The sequence below is a fragment of the Musca autumnalis genome, unplaced genomic scaffold, assembly GCF_047663935.1.
Source record: "Musca autumnalis isolate F117 unplaced genomic scaffold, ASM4766393v1 scaffold_96, whole genome shotgun sequence".
Classification (NCBI taxonomy): Eukaryota; Metazoa; Arthropoda; class Insecta; order Diptera; family Muscidae; genus Musca; species Musca autumnalis.
In genome coordinates this window covers 307,111-325,233 of record NW_027412457.1, presented here as the reverse complement: position 1 = coordinate 325,233, position 18,123 = coordinate 307,111, and the positions used below count along the sequence as shown (strand labels likewise).

Genomic DNA, 18,123 nt, shown 5'->3' with positions numbered 1-18,123 from the left:
TAATGAAGCACTAAATGAATTAAACAGAATGCGAAATAAAAACTAAAAACTAGAAAATAAAAATAGGTAAAAAAAACTTTTTAAGTTAAACGGTTTTATGTTAAACATACATTGCAATGTTTAAGACAAATGTACTAAAAACCAAAAAATAATAAAATAGATACAGTCGTGGGAATTATAAACATATGCATAGACTAGACTAAAATAAAACCGTGGGGCACGTCAATTGTCTACAATCGTTGATTAATATGTTTGTTTTGTAATGTTACACTATAATTAGGCAGTTGTTCAACCGGCAACGATGGACGTGTGATAAGTAGGGCTAGAATGTGGAAACAAGCTAGCAAGCTCGATTATAAGCGAGTTTTAGGGTTTCATAGTGGTGAGCGATGAAAGACAAACTACGAGCAGTGAAACGATTCCTCGCCAGCCAACAGTGTGAATGTCCAACGATAAACTAGTTGAAACATCTCTTTTATTTACATAGAGTGTATAACTATTGGAATTTCCATGAGCAAGAAAATAGTAAGTAATTTCCTTACCGTCTGCGGGCCAACTGCCTAACGACGAATTAAACGGTTTTTCTATCGCACATTAAGTCGATAATTTGTAGACAATTGACGTGCCCCACGGTTTTATTTTAGTCTAGTCTATGCATATGTTTATAATTCCCACGACTGTATCTATTTTATTATTTTTTGGTTTTTAGTACATTTATCTTAAACATTGCAATGTATGTTTAACATAAAACCGTTTAACCTAAAAAGTTTTTTACCTATTTTTAGATAACAATACATGAATTTGAAACCAAAACCAATATGGGTCCATTTTTTCCTGTAGTCCCAATATAACGGTACCACCCGACTTCTGGTATTTTGTCTTCATTTTTAGCCCGAATTTGCTGTAACTTGGCATTTGGAGTTCTCAATAGTCCAGGAACTTCTCCACTAAAAATTGTGGACGTAGGTCAAGGTTTAATACAGCCTCCATATAACGGTACCACCCAATTTCAAGCATTTTAATCTACATTTTCTGCTCAAATGGACTGTAATTCGGCATTTGGGGTCTCAGTGGTAAAAAAATGTATTTACTAAAAAGTTAAAAATAAAAAAATAATTTAAAAAAAATTAAGTTTCAGTGTTTTATTTATAAATGCACTTAAAACTAAAAAATAATTTGTCGCTTAGCCTCAGTAAATATATTCTTTCTCATGATAGAATCTCTAAAATAAAACACTTGCCATTTAATTTTGCCACCATTCATAATTTAAATGCAAGTGTTTAATTTGAGAGATTCTATCATGAGAAAGAATATATTTATTGAGGCTAAGCGACAAATTATTTTTAGTTTTAAGTGCATTTATAAATAAAACACTGAAATTTAATTTTTTTAAATTAATTTTTTTTTATATTTTAATTAGATTAGGAATTGACTTATATGTTAAGCATTACTTCACTAAATTAAAAGAATTATTATTAGAATTGAAACTATGTTTATTATGTGATCTTTTTAAAGGTAAAGTATTTTACGTAGTGGTTCGTCTGGTTGCGCTGTACTTGCAATATCAATAAGCGAGAATAGAATGATAATCAAGAGAATATGTTAATGACGATAAGCTCTCTGTTAATATTATCAATTTAACTGTTCATGATCTTTGGGTAATTGCAAAGCAAGTACAGACAACTGGTGGTGGGATGCTGCAGTGATGATGAGAAATTTGAAGGTGATGACGTGTACTGTTGCTGTTAAGCGATCGATGTAATGAATTGGTGGATAAGTGATGTACTTAGGTTTTTTGATGTTGTTGTAATTCCTCTATTGAAACTGAACCACGTTGATTTTATTGTTGTATTCATAAAGGGAATAACGAGAACAATTTCTTGGCAAACACAGAATTCGGCACCTTAGCACAACGTTAATGATTTTGATGATGATTACGAAATTAATGATTTGGATTTCGTTTGTACAGAAAGCCAGTCTTTATGTTTGAAAACAGCTGGTTGTTTAGATATTGGACTTTGGCAACTTCGGGGAATATTAGCTTAACAGTGGTTCATTTGGGGGAAGATTGGAAGAACCCTCGTGATGACGATCTCCCTTCAAAATCCCCTTGGATAGAAAGCAAACAGGATCTTTTGTTATTTTTTTTTTGTGAAGGAACAGTGATTCTCTATTACACTTTGCCGATTTTAGTGAAGACGAAATACTTACAATTGTGTGGAAATATTAAGAACTCGCTTCAGAAATGCAATTTGAAATACAAATCTCTAATGAATTTGCATAAAATCTTTAATTTTGTAAATGATGACGGACTTATATAGACAGTTAAATTCACTTTACGTAAACTCTTTTTATTAAACGATGTCATCTGTTGAAAGGTTCAGTTGGAAAGGAAGTTCAGAAGATTGTCTTCATGAAGGAAAGTCAAAGTTATTCTGATGACGTATTAAGTCGTCATAATCATATGATTTGTTTACATTTCAACGTCGTTGAACTAGTTGTGAGATATAGTTGGCAAACCAAAACAATTACGTTAACGTTTAAATTTAAATTTATGTTAACATTAATCGACCTTTATTAACAATTTAGGTGACACTATAAGTTAAAACATTGTGGGATTGATAATATTAGAAAAAAAAGAGGAATTATTGAATAATGACGGTACCATCAGAAGTTATGAAAAAAAAGGTTAAGATGTTTGTAACTTCATAGAATTCGAATTGTACTATGAATCGAAACGACCACTACAATGGGTCACGATATATTTGCTCTGATATGGACATGTGATTGATTTGACGAAGCTGACCCTTGTATTTCATGAGACTTGGATGCTTCTGCATCTATCTTCGAAACGGAACTCGATATCGTCATATAAATTACATAGATTGTGTTTCAAAGTTTGCTTAACAAACGACGTAAGAAACGAGACTGCAGATATTATGGGTCACGATATATTTGCTCTCATATGGACATGTGATTGATTTGACAAAGCTGACCCATGTATTGTTTGAGACTTGGATGCTTCTGCATCTATCTTCGAAACGGAATTCTATATCGTCTTATAAATTGCACGGATTGTGTGTCAAAGTTTGCTTAACAAACGACGTAAGAAGCGAGACTGCAGATATTATGGGTCACGACATATTTGCTTTCATATGGATATGTGAATGATTTGACAAAGAGACGGAATTCGATATCGTCATATAAATTGCATAGATTGTGTGTTAAAGTTTGCTTAACAAACGACGTAAGAAGCGAGACGGCAGATATTATGGGTCACGATATATTTGCTCTCGTATGGACATGTGATTGATTTGACGAAGCTGACCCTTGTATTTCATGAGACTTGGATGCTTCTGCATCTATCTTCGAGACGGAATTCGATATCGTCATATAAATTGCATGGATTGTGTGTCAAAGTTTGCTTAGCAAACGACGTAAGCAACGAGACTGCAGATATTATGGGTCACGATATATTTGCTCTCATATGGACATGTGATTGATTTGATAAAGCTGACCCTTGTATTTCTTGAGACTTGGATGCTTCAGCATCTATCTTCGAGACAGAGTTCGATATTGTCATATAAATTGCATGGATTGTGTGTCAAAGTTTGCTTAACACACGGGGTAAGAAACGAGACGGCAGATATTATGGGTCACGATATATTTGCTCTCGTATGGACATGTGATTGATTTGACGAAGCTGACCCTTGTATTTCATGAGACTTGGATGCTTCTGCATCTATCTTCGAGACGGAATTCGATATCGTCATATAAATTGCATGGATTGTGTGTCAAAGTTTGCTTAACACACGGGGTAAGAAACGAGACGGCAGATATTATGGGTCACGATATATTTGCTCTCGTATGGACATGTGATTGATTTGACGAAGCTGACCCTTGTATTTCATGAGACTTGGATGCTTCAGCATCTATCTTCGAGACGGAGTTCGATATCGTCATATAAATTGCATGGATTGTGTGTCAAAGTTTGCTTAACAAACGACGTAAGAAGCGAGACTGCAGATATTATGGGTCACGATATATTTGCTCTCATATGGACATGTGATTGGTTTGAAGAAGTTGACCGTTACCTTTCATGAGACTTGGATGCTTCTGCATCTGACTTCGAAACGGAATTCGATATCGTCATATAAATTGTATAGATTGTGTGTTAAAGTTTGCTTAACAAACGACATAAGAAGCGAGACTGCAGATATTATGGGTCACGATATATTTGCTCTCATATGACAAGTGGTTTATTTGAAAAAGCTGACCCATGTATTTCTTAAGACTTGGATGCTTCTGCATCTATCTTGGAAAAGGAAATCAATATCGTCATATAAATGGCACGGATTGTGTGTCAAAGTTTACTTAACAAACGTCGTAAGAAACCAGACTGTATATATTATGGGTCACGATATATTTGCTCTCATATGGACATGTGATTGATTTGACAAAGCTGACCCTTGTATTTCTTGAGACTTGGATGCTTCTGCATCTACCTTCAAAACCGAATTCGATGTCGTCATATAAATTGCATGGATTTTGTGTCAAAGTTTGCTTAACAAACGTCGTAAGAAACGAGACTGTATATATTATGGGTCACGATATATTTGCTCTCATATGGACATGTGATTGATTTGACAAAGCTGACCTTTGTATTTCTTGAGACATGGATGCTTCTGCATCTATCTTCGAAACGGAATTCTATATTGTCTTATAAATTGCGCGGATTGTGTGTCAAAGTATGCTTAACAAACGACGTAAGAAGCGAGACTGCAGATGTTATGGGTCACGATATATTTGCTCTCATATGGACATGTGATTTATTTGACATAGCTGACCCATATATTTCTTGAGACTTGGATGCTTCGGCATCTATCTTCGAAAGGGAATTCAATATCGTCATATAAAATGCATGGATTATGTGTCAAAGTTTGCTTAACAAACGACGTAAGAAGCGAGACTGCAGATATTATGGGTCACGATATATTTGCTTTCATATGGACATGTGATTGATTTGACGAAGTTGACCCTTGCATTTCATGAGACTTGGATGCTTCTGCATATAGTCATATAAATTGCAGGGATTGTGTGTCAAAGTATGCTTAACAAACGACGGAAGAAACAAGACTGCAGATATTATGGGTCACGATATATTTGCTTTCATATGAACATGTGAATGATTTGACAAAGCTGGGAATCGGATATCGTCATATAAATTGCATGGATTGTGTGTCAAAGTTTGCTTAACAAACGTCGTAAGAATCGAGACTGCAGATATTATGGGTCACGATATATTTGCTCTCATATGGACATGTGATTGATTTGACGAAGTTGACCCTTGCATTCCTTGAGACATGGATGCTTCTGCATCTATCTTCGAGACTGAATTCGATATCGTCATATAAATTGCATGGATTTTGTGTCAAAGTTTGCTAAGCAAACGACGTAAGAAGCGAGACTGCAGATATTATGGGTCACGATATATTTGCTCTCATATGGACATGTGATTGATTTGACGAGGCTGACCCTTGTATTTCTTGAGACTTCGATGCTTCTGCATCTACCTTCAAAACGGAATTCAATATTGTCATATAAATTGCATGGTTTGTGTGACAAAGTTTGCTTAACAAACGACGTAAGAAGCAAGACTGCAGATATTATGGGTCACGATATACTTGCTCTCATATGGACATGCGATTGATTTGACGAAGCTGACCCATGTATTTCTTAAAACTTGGATGCTTCTACATCTACTGTAATATTAAAGAAGAAACTCCGTGGATTTCTTTGACTTTGCTGATGGAGCAAAGTCTGAGTCTAGATCAAGTCTGACCTCTTTATTTTTCTTTCAAATATTTATATCAAAATTCTTAAGTCTAACAATAAAGTCTTATTCTAGAAATCACTCAATTGATTTACTCTTGACCAATAGGAAAAGAGTTCTGTAAAGTCTATCTTACAACTATGTACATTCGTATGTGTGTATGTAACATATGTTGTCATGCATTTTGATTCTTGCATACTTATTCATATTTTAGAATTTCACTCAATTAAATTTACTATTTGTAATGTACGTTTATTAAACTCGATATATTGTGAAGCAGAAAAAGAAACGTTCACTTACTTGTAAAAGGCTAATATCTACTTAAAACTACACGTTTCTTAAATAGCCAAAACCACCTTCATATATCTTACATTTCTGCAGTCAATTTACCTCTTCATTCATGGTTCATCAAAAAACCAAAACATTTGCTCTGCCTCCTCTCAGTCTGCGTCAGCTTCATTGCGACTATTACTCTTTATAATAAAATCCAGTGGCTTATTATCAGCAACTTATTTTTGGAATCCAGATATTGCTCCTTTCTTATTTGGTCCATATATTTCTTTTATATTTCCATTCTGATTAATAGCTTTTAATTTCCACTAAAAACTTTGAACATAAATTTCACAAACCATAACATACTATCAAAATTCAGTAGACTAATGCTTAGTTGTTGTGAATGGATCAAAACAAATGATAAAATGTTGACAGTTATCAACAAAATCTAAAGTTATCTCATTTTAGTCATTCTTTATTTTAATCTAATGTTTCTGTACTGAGGTGACTTCAGCTATAGCTAGAGATCACAAATGGTTTGTTACCCTGCTTACATGTCGTTATGTTTGTCAAGCATATCTGATGGTAAAGACAAACACTGAAAACAAACCCTCATAAATAAACCAGATTTCTTCTAATGTAAACTATTGTATTTAATATTGCAAAAATCATTAATAATTATTAAAAATTTTATCAAATTCTGTATTTGGCTCCATTTGTAATACTTACTACTAAATGGTGCAACTATGAGAAGAAAGTCTAAAGGTGGCAACACAATCTGTTAAATTTCTATGTTTTGACGTATTTGTCAACTTTGCTAAACTTCAAGGTAACAAGTTGCATAGATAAATTTTTCAACTTCCTTTCCTCACAAGCTCTCTAAGTGAAAAGATCAAAGATATATTAAAAAATAATAGGTGTTTCAAAGTTACAACACACAGTTTCCTAGTGAAATTAGTACTATTTTTCAATTTTAAACACATTTGAAATAAAAGACAACAAGTCTGAAGGTGAGACAATATATTCTTAAAAAAATGCCCCAATAACATAGTGGTATTGTTTAAGGTTAAACACGAAGCAAATTGGTTTTCATAATAAGTGCCACTAGCGCTAGAAGAAAAGTCTTACAACCCAAATTCACACTGCCCACAGGGTAGTGTGACGACTTTATATTTGTCTTTTATAAACGCTCGGCATAACCATCAAGCTGAATATTCATTGCCACGAATCAAGCACGTCAGTCTATTCCGTTGTAAATGAAAACCTTTTATGAGTATGGATCTTGGATGTCACTTCTGATAGGTGGAAGATTGATACAACACGATAACTGGTTATTCGTGTTGTATCAATCTTCCAACTATCAGAAGTGACATCCAAGATCCATATTCATAAAAGCCTAAAAAATCAGTACACTGTGTAAGCCTAGCCTTTGAGGATCTACATAAAATCAATTACATACTACTATGGCCCATAGTTGATGTCACCGATGAGGCAATGACCCGAATTTCATCCTAACTCCATCATCAAAAATTCAGCAGCAACAGATGACTTGGTGGAAGTTATCTCTTGGATACACTAACTGAATGCAAAATACGTAAAATTGAACTTGTTACGTGTTATTATGCATGGTGTACCAACGAGTAGTAGTCCAGTTGTATGATGATATTCTTCCAGCAGCCAACTGCCCACTAGCCACCAGCGCAAAGTGTATCCATAATAAGTATTTACATATCATCCATTCTATTTTTTTACTGATCCACATTTTTTGAGTATATTAGCTTATGAGTGATTTTTATATTTCGGCAGAGAAATTTGATATGTAAGAGAAAGCTCTCCAGGCTTGCAATAACTTTCTTTTTGCAGCAACCATCAATGAAAATATGCAGAAGGCCTTCAACATATCGTGATATTGATGGTAAGTTTGATCACCTGTTTTATTCTTATTTCTCTTACATCAATACGGTAATTACAACAAGTACTGAGAGAATGTAATAATTGTAATAATTACTCTCACCTGATTATTTCTCAATGAGGTGAATAATTTTTGTATTGCATGACAGTTTAAAGTTTTGCTCACTCTCAATTATAATCTCTCAGTCCAGTTATAGTTACCAAAAGAAAGACAAAAAAATCAAACCTCTGCACTTACATATAAATCAGTATGTTAATATGTAATTAGGAAAGCAAATGATCAAGGTTTTAATTAATTTTGTTTTGTTGCTTAGTATATTTGCATTGTTAAAGTTATTTCGTATAGAAAAGATATTTGAAATTATTAACCCCTTAAGGGCCACAGCATCATGTTTGTTTGCTGTTTTCTATAAAATGTAACAATCAGTTTTCAAAATATTTTATATTGTTATTAATAGCTTCATATAATAAGTATTGCTTAATTGTTAGATAAAGATAATGAAAAATGAATCATGTTCTGAATAAATCTAGTATTGAATGCCTAAGGATGGCTTGCTAAGATAATTTGCATATGTTTTCCTGCCTAGTGATGTTCTGAAGAAGAAAGTGTAAGTATGTTAGGGGTCGGACGGTGTGGGTTCTGAAGCGCGATCTCACAATATAATCTGTGAGCGAGAATACTTGGAAGGATATAGATACCATTGAAGTTTATTTTTTTTCGTTCTGATGACTGATTGGGGGTTATGTTTGTTTTTATTGGTCATCCTATACATTTAGTGTTCAATAGCCATAACGTTTAGCAAAAAAAAGAGTCTACAATAATTCTATGTAGTGGGAACAGAGTTACAAGGACAAGGACCGAACCTCCCCAACCGACTGACTGCTAGCTAAGCAATGGCTCCAGCAGGTGCTTCGTCCGTGTAGTCTCTATGATGTTGAATAAATATTTTTTTAGAAAAGTGCATCTCATCCCTCGGGACACTACATAAATTTGGCGCCTAACGTGGGACCGAAGTGATGATGCTCATCCTTTTGCCTCTTAATTGTTTTAAGTAATTTTCTTAATGTTAGTAAATTTCACTAGTTTTCAGGTCGAAGGATATCATGGTATTGGGACTCGTTTTTGGGAATAGTCGTAGATTTCTTTCTGGATTTTCGGCATTTTGGCGTGTGTTTTAACTAAAATTGCTGACCGATAGAAAGCCTACAACAATTTCGTAAGATCGAGAAATAATATCATGACGAAAATTCGACTTGGAAAACCTTGATAATATTTTCAAACCCCCTTTATGACAGTAGAGCTGAGTTACCAACACCTTTTTATTCAGATAGGAAATCATAATTTAGCAGAAAAGCAATTTTGTGACCGCTGTATAGAAAGGATAATTTCTAAAGAAAACGCATATTTTTGGTTTAATCCTGTTTAAAATTATATTTTAGAGTCAATCAAAACGAACTTACTCTTATTAAAATTACATTTCAAAACTTTAAAGAGCTTTAAGAAGATATTATTCATGTAGGCGAAAAGTCATTATAAGTTCCCTTTGGTCCCCTTTAAATTATAAAATTTTGCCTATTAAGACTGAATAATAGACAACTTAACAAGAAGTTTTCGTTAAAAATCTTTCTGAGCTTTTGCAGTATCTGCAAAATTACATATATTGAATATATTTAATTGGATTTGGTTATTTGTACATATTTTAAATTTGTTTATCTGAGGATCTTTTGTACTAAATTGTGGCATTGGTTAGAAACGTTTTTCTACTTTCCCTTACATAAAGAGGATTCAAAATGCCAGTACAGAATTTACCACCAGCGAATTCGTCTCAACCTCCGCCTTCCACTTTAAAACCTCCTCCTTCCTCTTTACATCTACCTCCGCCACCATCTTCACATCAACCTCCGCCTTCGTCTTCACATCTACCTCCGCCAGCCACGGGACACATCTCTATGGATCCGTCAATATGTAGTATATGTAATGAGAGTATGACAGACGGTCAAGAGTGTCAGATGTTGGGCGAATGCCTACATACCTTTCACCGACCGTGTGTTGAAACTTACATGTCTTTGTCTGCAGTATGTCCCACTTGCAAACGGCCATGTGGTATGGGTAAACCGAGGGATGTTGTTGTACCACCTAAAACTGTTCCGCCATATAAGCCAAGTGCTCAAAGAGGAAAAGGTAGGGGAGCAATGGCGAAACACTATGTAACGTGGAGTTATGTTAGAAACCTTTTTTAGGACAATTCCAATTCAAATCAGAACCCTATTGCACCTAATATGGCTTAAAGCACGGATACATCCGTACAAAATGCTGATGTATCACCCCATTTATTTTCTCCCATTCAAGCCACTAACACCAACAGTGCTATAAGTGTGGTGAAATAGAAAAACTCGTTGAGGCTAGTCTGACTAAGATATTGCAGAACATAAATCTTCTTCCTGGGAATAGTAATGCCAATAGCAACGGCAATCTAAACAACTCTAATTGTAGTACGAATCCTCAACCTACTTCTGCTCAACAACAACACAGCAAATAAGTCCGAATAACCAAGGAATTGACAGTCTTCATTTCAGGGTAATACTAATCAGCAACAAATGCATTTTAATATACCAAGTTCACATCATGTTCCAATTCCCAAAAACTTGAACTATTTATCTCAGACCAATCTTCCGCAAAGCAATAAACAGGTACCCCTATCGAATAGGAATTACAACATGCAACAGCAGACACAGACAGGCCAAAATGGCGTACCACAACAGTACCCGAATGCGAATAATTCATATTCAAATTGCTCTTCTAACTTTGCGTTGCAAAACTGGAACTTAAAGTTTGACGGTTCCACAAATGGTTTGGGAATTGAAGAGTTTTTATATCGATTAAGATCTCTGACCTCAGATTATTTTAATGGAGACTATAGTGTTATATGTAGAAACTTAAATTGTCTCTTGACCGGGAAAGCCAGAGACTGGTACTGGTACTGGTGCTATCATAAACAGGTTAAGTCCATCGAATGGAACACCTTTTGTGAAGCGCTCAAGGACCAGTACAAGGAGTTCAAGTCATACTTTGACATGAGAGAGGAGATTCGTGCCAGAAAGCAAAAACCTAATGGTGGTGGACAAACTCCCCAGACCAATGCTAGAAGCGGAATTAATCGAAATAGTAGCACGAAATCTTCGTCCTGACATTCGCCAGGATCTCCTGTATGTCCCTATTACTTCAATTTCACATCTTCGTAAATTAGTCCAAATGCGAGAAAATTTTTTCAACGACGACTACGTCAGGAAAACATTACCCAACCGCAATGGACCATTTCAGATGCCACGTCGCAATATTTCTGAAATAGAAGTAGACGAACATGAATTTACTCCATCACTGGAAAACACTGAGCATATGGTAGAGGCTATTCAAAAACCCGAGCAAATTTCTACCTGTTGGAATTGCGATATAGTAGGGCATCATTGGCAAGATTGCCTTCGGGAAAGAACCGTATTCTGCTACGGATGCGGTGCAAAAAATACCTACAAGCCAAATTGCGTTAAGTGTGCCAACCGAAAACAGAATCCTTCAAAAAACTTGAACAGTTTCTGTCCTCAGGTGGACAAAATACCATAGATGATCATAATTCAATTAATATTTCCAATCGACGTCAGAATTACTCTTCTGAAAACATCAGCACAAATGAAAACGTCAATAATTCTGACAATTTAAAACCCATTTCGGTTTTAAAAAGACCAGTGAGGATTGCCTATTTTGACAATCCCGGAGAAAGCCCTATATGCGATAAGCCAAACTCCTAACTCAAGGGTCCGACTTGAGTATGCAAATGGTACATAAGTTTAACTTACTGTGTGTGTAAACTCTGTGTAATGTCTCTGGGGCAACTCACCAAACTCCTCTTATGTATCGCCTTTTATTCTTCCTCAAAGGTAGTTGTTTCTCGAGCAAACATTTAATGGATCCACCAATTCTTCTCCAATACAATTCTGCCTCAATGTATGGGCAACTTGTTGTTTCACACAGCACTTGTCTCGTTGGTATGAGATTTATAACTCTGCCTTAATGGGTAAGGCCAAACAAATATTGCTTAATGAAATTATTGTATTAAAACTGCCTCCAAAATCTTCACTTTAGCTCAATTGATGATTGCCTTTGAATTTGGTTATTTTGATGTACACGAGTTAACCACTTTTTACTTTAATACCTTGCCCTTACTGCCGTCACCAAATTAAAACACATTCGCTTTCAATGTTTCCAAAGTAATAATTTATTTCTCTAATTTTGCGTGTTACGAACCAAAACGGGCTAGCGGGATAATATGTACATACATATTTTTGCAATAGCCAGCAGCAGAGAAAACAACAACGACAGAGAAAACAGCATAGAGAAAAATATGCACTCAAACGTATGTACGTTTATACATACATATGTGCGTATATGCATTGCTGGTTGATCGTTCTAGTGATGAACCAAATTGTACAACAACAATACACTGCTTCATATTCTCTGTGTTGGGCGAATTCAACCACTGCTTGTTATTCTCTCTGTTGGGCGAATTTAAAGTACATAACAGAAAGAAGACTGACAAAATTATATTAGGGTGGCACTTGTTGTGCTGTGATCAAATAAATAAGATGAAATTAACTAAGTTTCCGATATAAATTATTAAACATAAATATGAATGGAAAACAAATAGATTTATGTAAAAAACAATTTAAATGAATTAATTGAATGAATCAAAACAATTTTAACGAAATATTTAGTAATGTCAAATATTTAATTATATTGAATATTAAGTGATGTTTTGCCCTGGGGACAAAAAAAAAAATACAAATATTCAGTGACATCAGCAGCATCATCAGGTGACTTAACATGCCGGGCCCCATTGAAACCCTTGGTTTCAATCAAACTATTATTCTTGGGATGAACTCTACGCCTGAGCAAGACGACGTAATGATGAATTCTTGGTTCGGTCACTCGTATGTAAATATCATCTTCTGGCACATAATATGCGACTTGTCCATGGGTAATTACCAATAGATAAACACATGTGTAAACAGGACAGTTGCTGTGACTTGTGACAATTAGGTACGACCAGCGGAAGTTGAGGAAGTTGTGTTTTATATGATTCAAATTTTTTGGTCTGTACAGCAAACACAGTTGGCACTGATGAGCTGCTAGTCTCATGCAGCAAGGACATGTGGCAAACAAATTTTGAATTCCTTGTTTGAAAGAGCCAAATATAGACATTGAAAGTATCTGTTTTATAGTTATTGTGTGCATCACACCAAATCTGCAAATATCGTCTTTACACAGAGCATTAGATGATAGCCTTCGGGCAACAAATCCACCCCGTTGAACTCCATAGACTTTCAGAACGATCTCATGCTGGTTAATCGTCCACACAATTTTATAAACCATCACATCATTTGGATAAACTGTGGCTGTACGGCGAACTCTTCTTAAAAGGCAAATTAAGCAAACTTCTAAACGTTTTTGATAACCCCATAAAGTTTCCATTGCTTGGAAAACTTTATTGAAGTTCAATGTTAAGGCAGTTTTGCATCTTCGTAAGTGCATCTCAAGTTTGGTATTTGTTAGACTGGAATTAGTTGGCCATTTGTGACGTGGGTGTATGAAGAAGAGAGTGAGTTGTAGCCAAAATGATTGCGGAGTATGGAGCAAAGAGCAACCTAGAAATACCAAGCAATTTAAAACTGCGTACATTGGTGTATGCGAATAGACACTAAGCTCATAGATAGGGTATGCAAGGTCTCGTTCCATTAACTTCCAAAATCGCGTCAATGGATGTGGGGTGAATATTTTAACGGTGAAATGATGTGTAAAGAAATATTCATAAGCCGGAATGTGAGCATCGGATGTGTCCAGCAACGGAGGATATTTCCCTTGAGGCACATCATGATAATTTGTCTTAATTATATTCCATAGCAGACCAACAGTTTTGGGAAGACGTTCATCCCAACCACATCTTCCACAGCAATAACTGTCGAGTAAGAATTTGAATGAATGTATAATCAGAGGTTTAATTGAACCTCTTCTCTCAAAGAGCGTTGTCGTTCGAGAAATATCACTTGTTTCTGTATTATGCCAATACATTTTAACGGGTGCCAACTCAAAGAGGAAATAGTCATCATCTTTTGAACAAACCGCCATGCAAGTGACGTCATAATCATGTTTTACTCCTTTCATCCTCTCTTCGCATGATTTCGATACGGGGCAAAAACGTAGCCGCTTGGAGAAGCCAAAGTTTGAGTCAGAGGGAATTTCCATCATATCTCCGCAAATGTATTCCAGAAAGACAAAGTCATTTGCATAAAGACTCTTTGTCACGACGTTTATTTTCTCTTCGTATGCTTTGGAACCTGCGTTTGAGGCAAATTGAAATATTCCAGAATCCGATTGTGGGGACAAGCCAGCTCTGGTGTAAAGCGCAAATATTTTGAACCGCTGTTTAAAATCACTTAAAGCAATGCTGAGATGATGAGTGCCATCTCGGTGGACCATCATCAGCCGATACTTCTTGGCTGTATCAGCTGTCAAACTATAGCCATGACATCTGAAATGAGGCAAAATAATTAGCAGAGTTTGAATTGGTGCACCTACCATAATAATAATTCCTTTTAGCGACTGCGGTGAAAGCGTTCGACCTGACGATTGGAGAAGTTTACGCATGTTTCTTGAGACATCGTTGTATCGAAGATCGTTGTAGTGTGGCATGTTGCCGTAAGGAGACTGTATGTTTGTGAGGATGAATTGAGACGTTTCGTCTAATTTCTTATCTTCCTTCGGGCATTGTGAGTTATTATTTGATTTTGAATTTAAATCTCTTTGCCCATAGATGCTTTGAAGCTGAGTAATATTTCCGGAATCTTCAGGAGTATTCGTAGAAACTTTCATGAGTGACTTATCTATAATTCGTACATCGGAACAAGTTAATACTGGGTTTGAAGATTGCTCTTCGCATGTATTTTCTTCAAGGGAAGTATATTGAAATTCGGTTTGAACTACATCCATATTCGAAACGGTTTCAATATGCGGATTTTGCTCCTGGTAAACATGATAAGTTTTTACGGCGGAGTAGGTAGCTTTACATGGTGATGTCTTTATATTACTGGTATACTTCCCCGAGACAATCCAACCCAAGGAAGTTCTCTGCAAGGTGGGCAAATTATCGCCAAGCCAAATTTTTCCAGCTGACAAAAGTGCAAAGAATGACTCTGCACCGAGCAACATATCAATTCTTCGTCTACGATGGAATTCTGGATCTGCTAGCTCGATGTTAGAGGGCAAATTAAAATAATTAATTGAAATGTCTTCATCTGGATGATAGCCAGTGATGTTGGGAGAGACGAGGAATTCCAGAGACAAGTCGAAGTTATTAAAGCGGGATCTTATTGTTGTTTGTGTTTTATGACCGACCTTAAATCTTGAAGAGCCAACTCCTGAGACATTTGTAGAATCTGTGAGTTTCCTTAAATTAAGAGAGCCACAAAGGTCTTCGCTCATAAAATTAACTTGTGAGCACGAATCAAGGAGAGCTCGTGCCAGCTGATATTCTCCCTCACAGTTGCTAACCAATACCAATGCGGTGGCGAGAATTACATTACTCCCATTTGGGCTATGATTAGTTTGGAAAGTGCTATGTGTAGAAGCAGAGCAAGAAGACTCTTCTTGAGGGCATGATAAATCTTCTGTTTGCTTATGGAGAAGCGAATGGTGACGTTGTTTACAAAATCTGCATGAGTATTTGGAGGGGCATTGTATGTAAGTATGGCCTTTCACTAAACAATTGAGGCAAAGATTTTGTTGTTTCGCTTGTTCTAATCTCTGGGTTTGAGTCAGAACAATGAAACGTTGGCATGTTGAAATTGAATGGCCCGATTTCGAGCAATGACTGCAAACGAAATGTTGAGGCACAGCTTTGGTGACAAATGAATGTTGCTTTTGATTACTATGCGAGTAATTGGCTGTTGTAGCAGGGGTGAACTGTTTTGAGGACCTTCGGCACTGCGCATCCAATTGTTGACAACGTTTGTCCAACATGGAACAACACTCAGTCCAAGAGGGTAATTTCGAGTAATCTATGTATTCATCCCACCGTTGTTTGGTCTCTGAATCAACCTTGCTCATCGCCAGATGAATTATGAATGCGTCACAAATCTGTTCAAATGAGCCAAGGGATTTTAACGAGCTATACAAAGCAGAAATTGTATCTACAATATTCCTCAGTTGCTTTGGAACAGGTTTTGAGGATTTTGAAAGTTCGAACATCGTTGTGACATTTTCGAGGAAAATCAAAGTGTCATTATCGTATCTTTCCTTTAATCTTTTGAGAGCACTAGGGTAATTCTCATCTGTGACTTGGAACGCCCTTATTGTGGCAAGAGCTTCTCCACTGAGGCAAGAGAGTAAGTGATTAAACTTCTCCGAGGTAGATATATTAGGGTCATTGTGGACCAAATTGTTAAATGTGTTTATAAAATTCTTATATTCGAGGTATTTCCCATCAAACTTGGGCAATTTTAGGCTAGGCAGTCTACTAGATGGGGCCTGAGGAAACACAAATGACTGTTCAGCTATGCTGGAACGTCTACCTTGACCAATCAGGGTAAGAATTTTTGTTTTAACTGTAATGTACAGCTCTTCGATTTCAGATCTACCAGTGTCCTTAGGAGACAATTTTTCTATTTGACTCTGGTAGTAGCTCGCCTGCTTAAAGTGCGACTCAACGATTCCCAATCTGCACTCCAGTTCAGTATGAGACAGTGAACTGTTGGATTCAATTATATTTTTGATCCGTGTCATGCTACCCTTTGAAGAGCCACGCTGTTGTTTCAATTCTTCTAGAGATGTATCCCTTTGAGACAATTGACCTTGGTCATCAGTCATTTTGAAATAATTTCTTTATGTTCTTTTTGAGTAAGAATATATCAGAATCTCGGAAAAGGTTATGTTGCGCAACAACGAAAAAATATCCAATCAAAATCCAAAATGGAGAAAATATTTATGAAAAGTTTAGATGAGAATGCAGTCTCACTCTAAATTTTGTTTTCAGCAACACGAAGAAGCAGTTTCTTATGTAAAGGAAATGCTTTAAGATTTTGCAAATGGCGCAGAATTATGGATGACGAAGCAGTAGCGGGGCAACAACAAAAACCAAATGCACTCGGATGAAAAAACAGCAAAAAAGAGGTTATGAGGACATTTCACAAATGTCCTGTCACGGTCGCCAATGTTTGAGGATTGCCTATTTTGACAATCCCGGAGAAAGCCCTATATGCGATAAGCCAAACTCCTAACTCAAGGGTCCGACTTGAGTATGCAAATGGTACATAAGTTTAACTTACTGTGTGTGTAAACTCTGTGTAATGTCTCTGGGGCAACTCACCAAACTCCTCTTATGTATCGCCTTTTATTCTTCCTCAAAGGTAGTTGTTTCTCGAGCAAACATTTAATGGATCCACCAATTCTTCTCCAATACAATTCTGCCTCAATGTATGGGCAACTTGTTGTTTCACACAGCACTTGTCTCGTTGGTATGAGATTTATAACTCTGCCTTAATGGGTAAGGCCAAACAAATATTGCTTAATGAAATTATTGTATTAAAACTGCCTCCAAAATCTTCACTTTAGCTCAATTGATGATTGCCTTTGAATTTGGTTATTTTGATGTACACGAGTTAACCACTTTTTACTTTAATACCTTGCCCTTACTGCCGTCACCAAATTAAAACACATTCGCTTTCAATGTTTCCAAAGTAATAATTTATTTCTCTAATTTTGCGTGTTACGAACCAAAACGGGCTAGCGGGATAATATGTACATACATATTTTTGCAATAGCCAGCAGCAGAGAAAACAACAACGACAGAGAAAACAGCATAGAGAAAAATATGCACTCAAACGTATGTACGTTTATACATACATATGTGCGTATATGCATTGCTGGTTGATCGTTCTAGTGATGAACCAAATTGTACAACAACAATACACTGCTTCATATTCTCTGTGTTGGGCGAATTCAACCACTGCTTGTTATTCTCTCTGTTGGGCGAATTTAAAGTACATAACAGAAAGAAGAC

At 36.1% G+C, this 18,123-nt stretch overlaps 1 protein-coding gene across 1 annotated transcript; it reads right to left on the bottom strand.

Annotated features, from left to right (window-relative positions):
• Positions 1–12,264: 12,264 nt before the first annotated feature.
• LOC141388563 (uncharacterized) lies at positions 12,265–17,780 on the bottom strand. Its single transcript, XM_073958480.1, has 2 exons — positions 15,462–17,780; positions 12,265–15,361 (listed from the first exon to the last, which is right to left on the bottom strand). Exons 1-2 carry the CDS (start codon positions 16,929–16,931, stop codon positions 15,311–15,313), a joined length of 1,521 nt encoding a protein of 506 aa, XP_073814581.1. The 5' UTR covers positions 16,932–17,780; the 3' UTR covers positions 12,265–15,310.
• Positions 17,781–18,123: the final 343 nt, after the last annotated feature.

Bases quoted from the DNA above. Each gene is read 5' to 3' on its own strand.
- LOC141388563 (XM_073958480.1), bottom strand. From the start codon at position 16,931: ATGACTGATGACCAAGGTCAATTGTCTCAAAGGGATACATCTCTAGAA. The intron at 15,362-15,461 runs GTCGGTCATAAA...GCTATCATCCAG, and splicing joins TTGGCTCTTCAAGATTTAAG to ATGAAGACATTTCAATTAAT.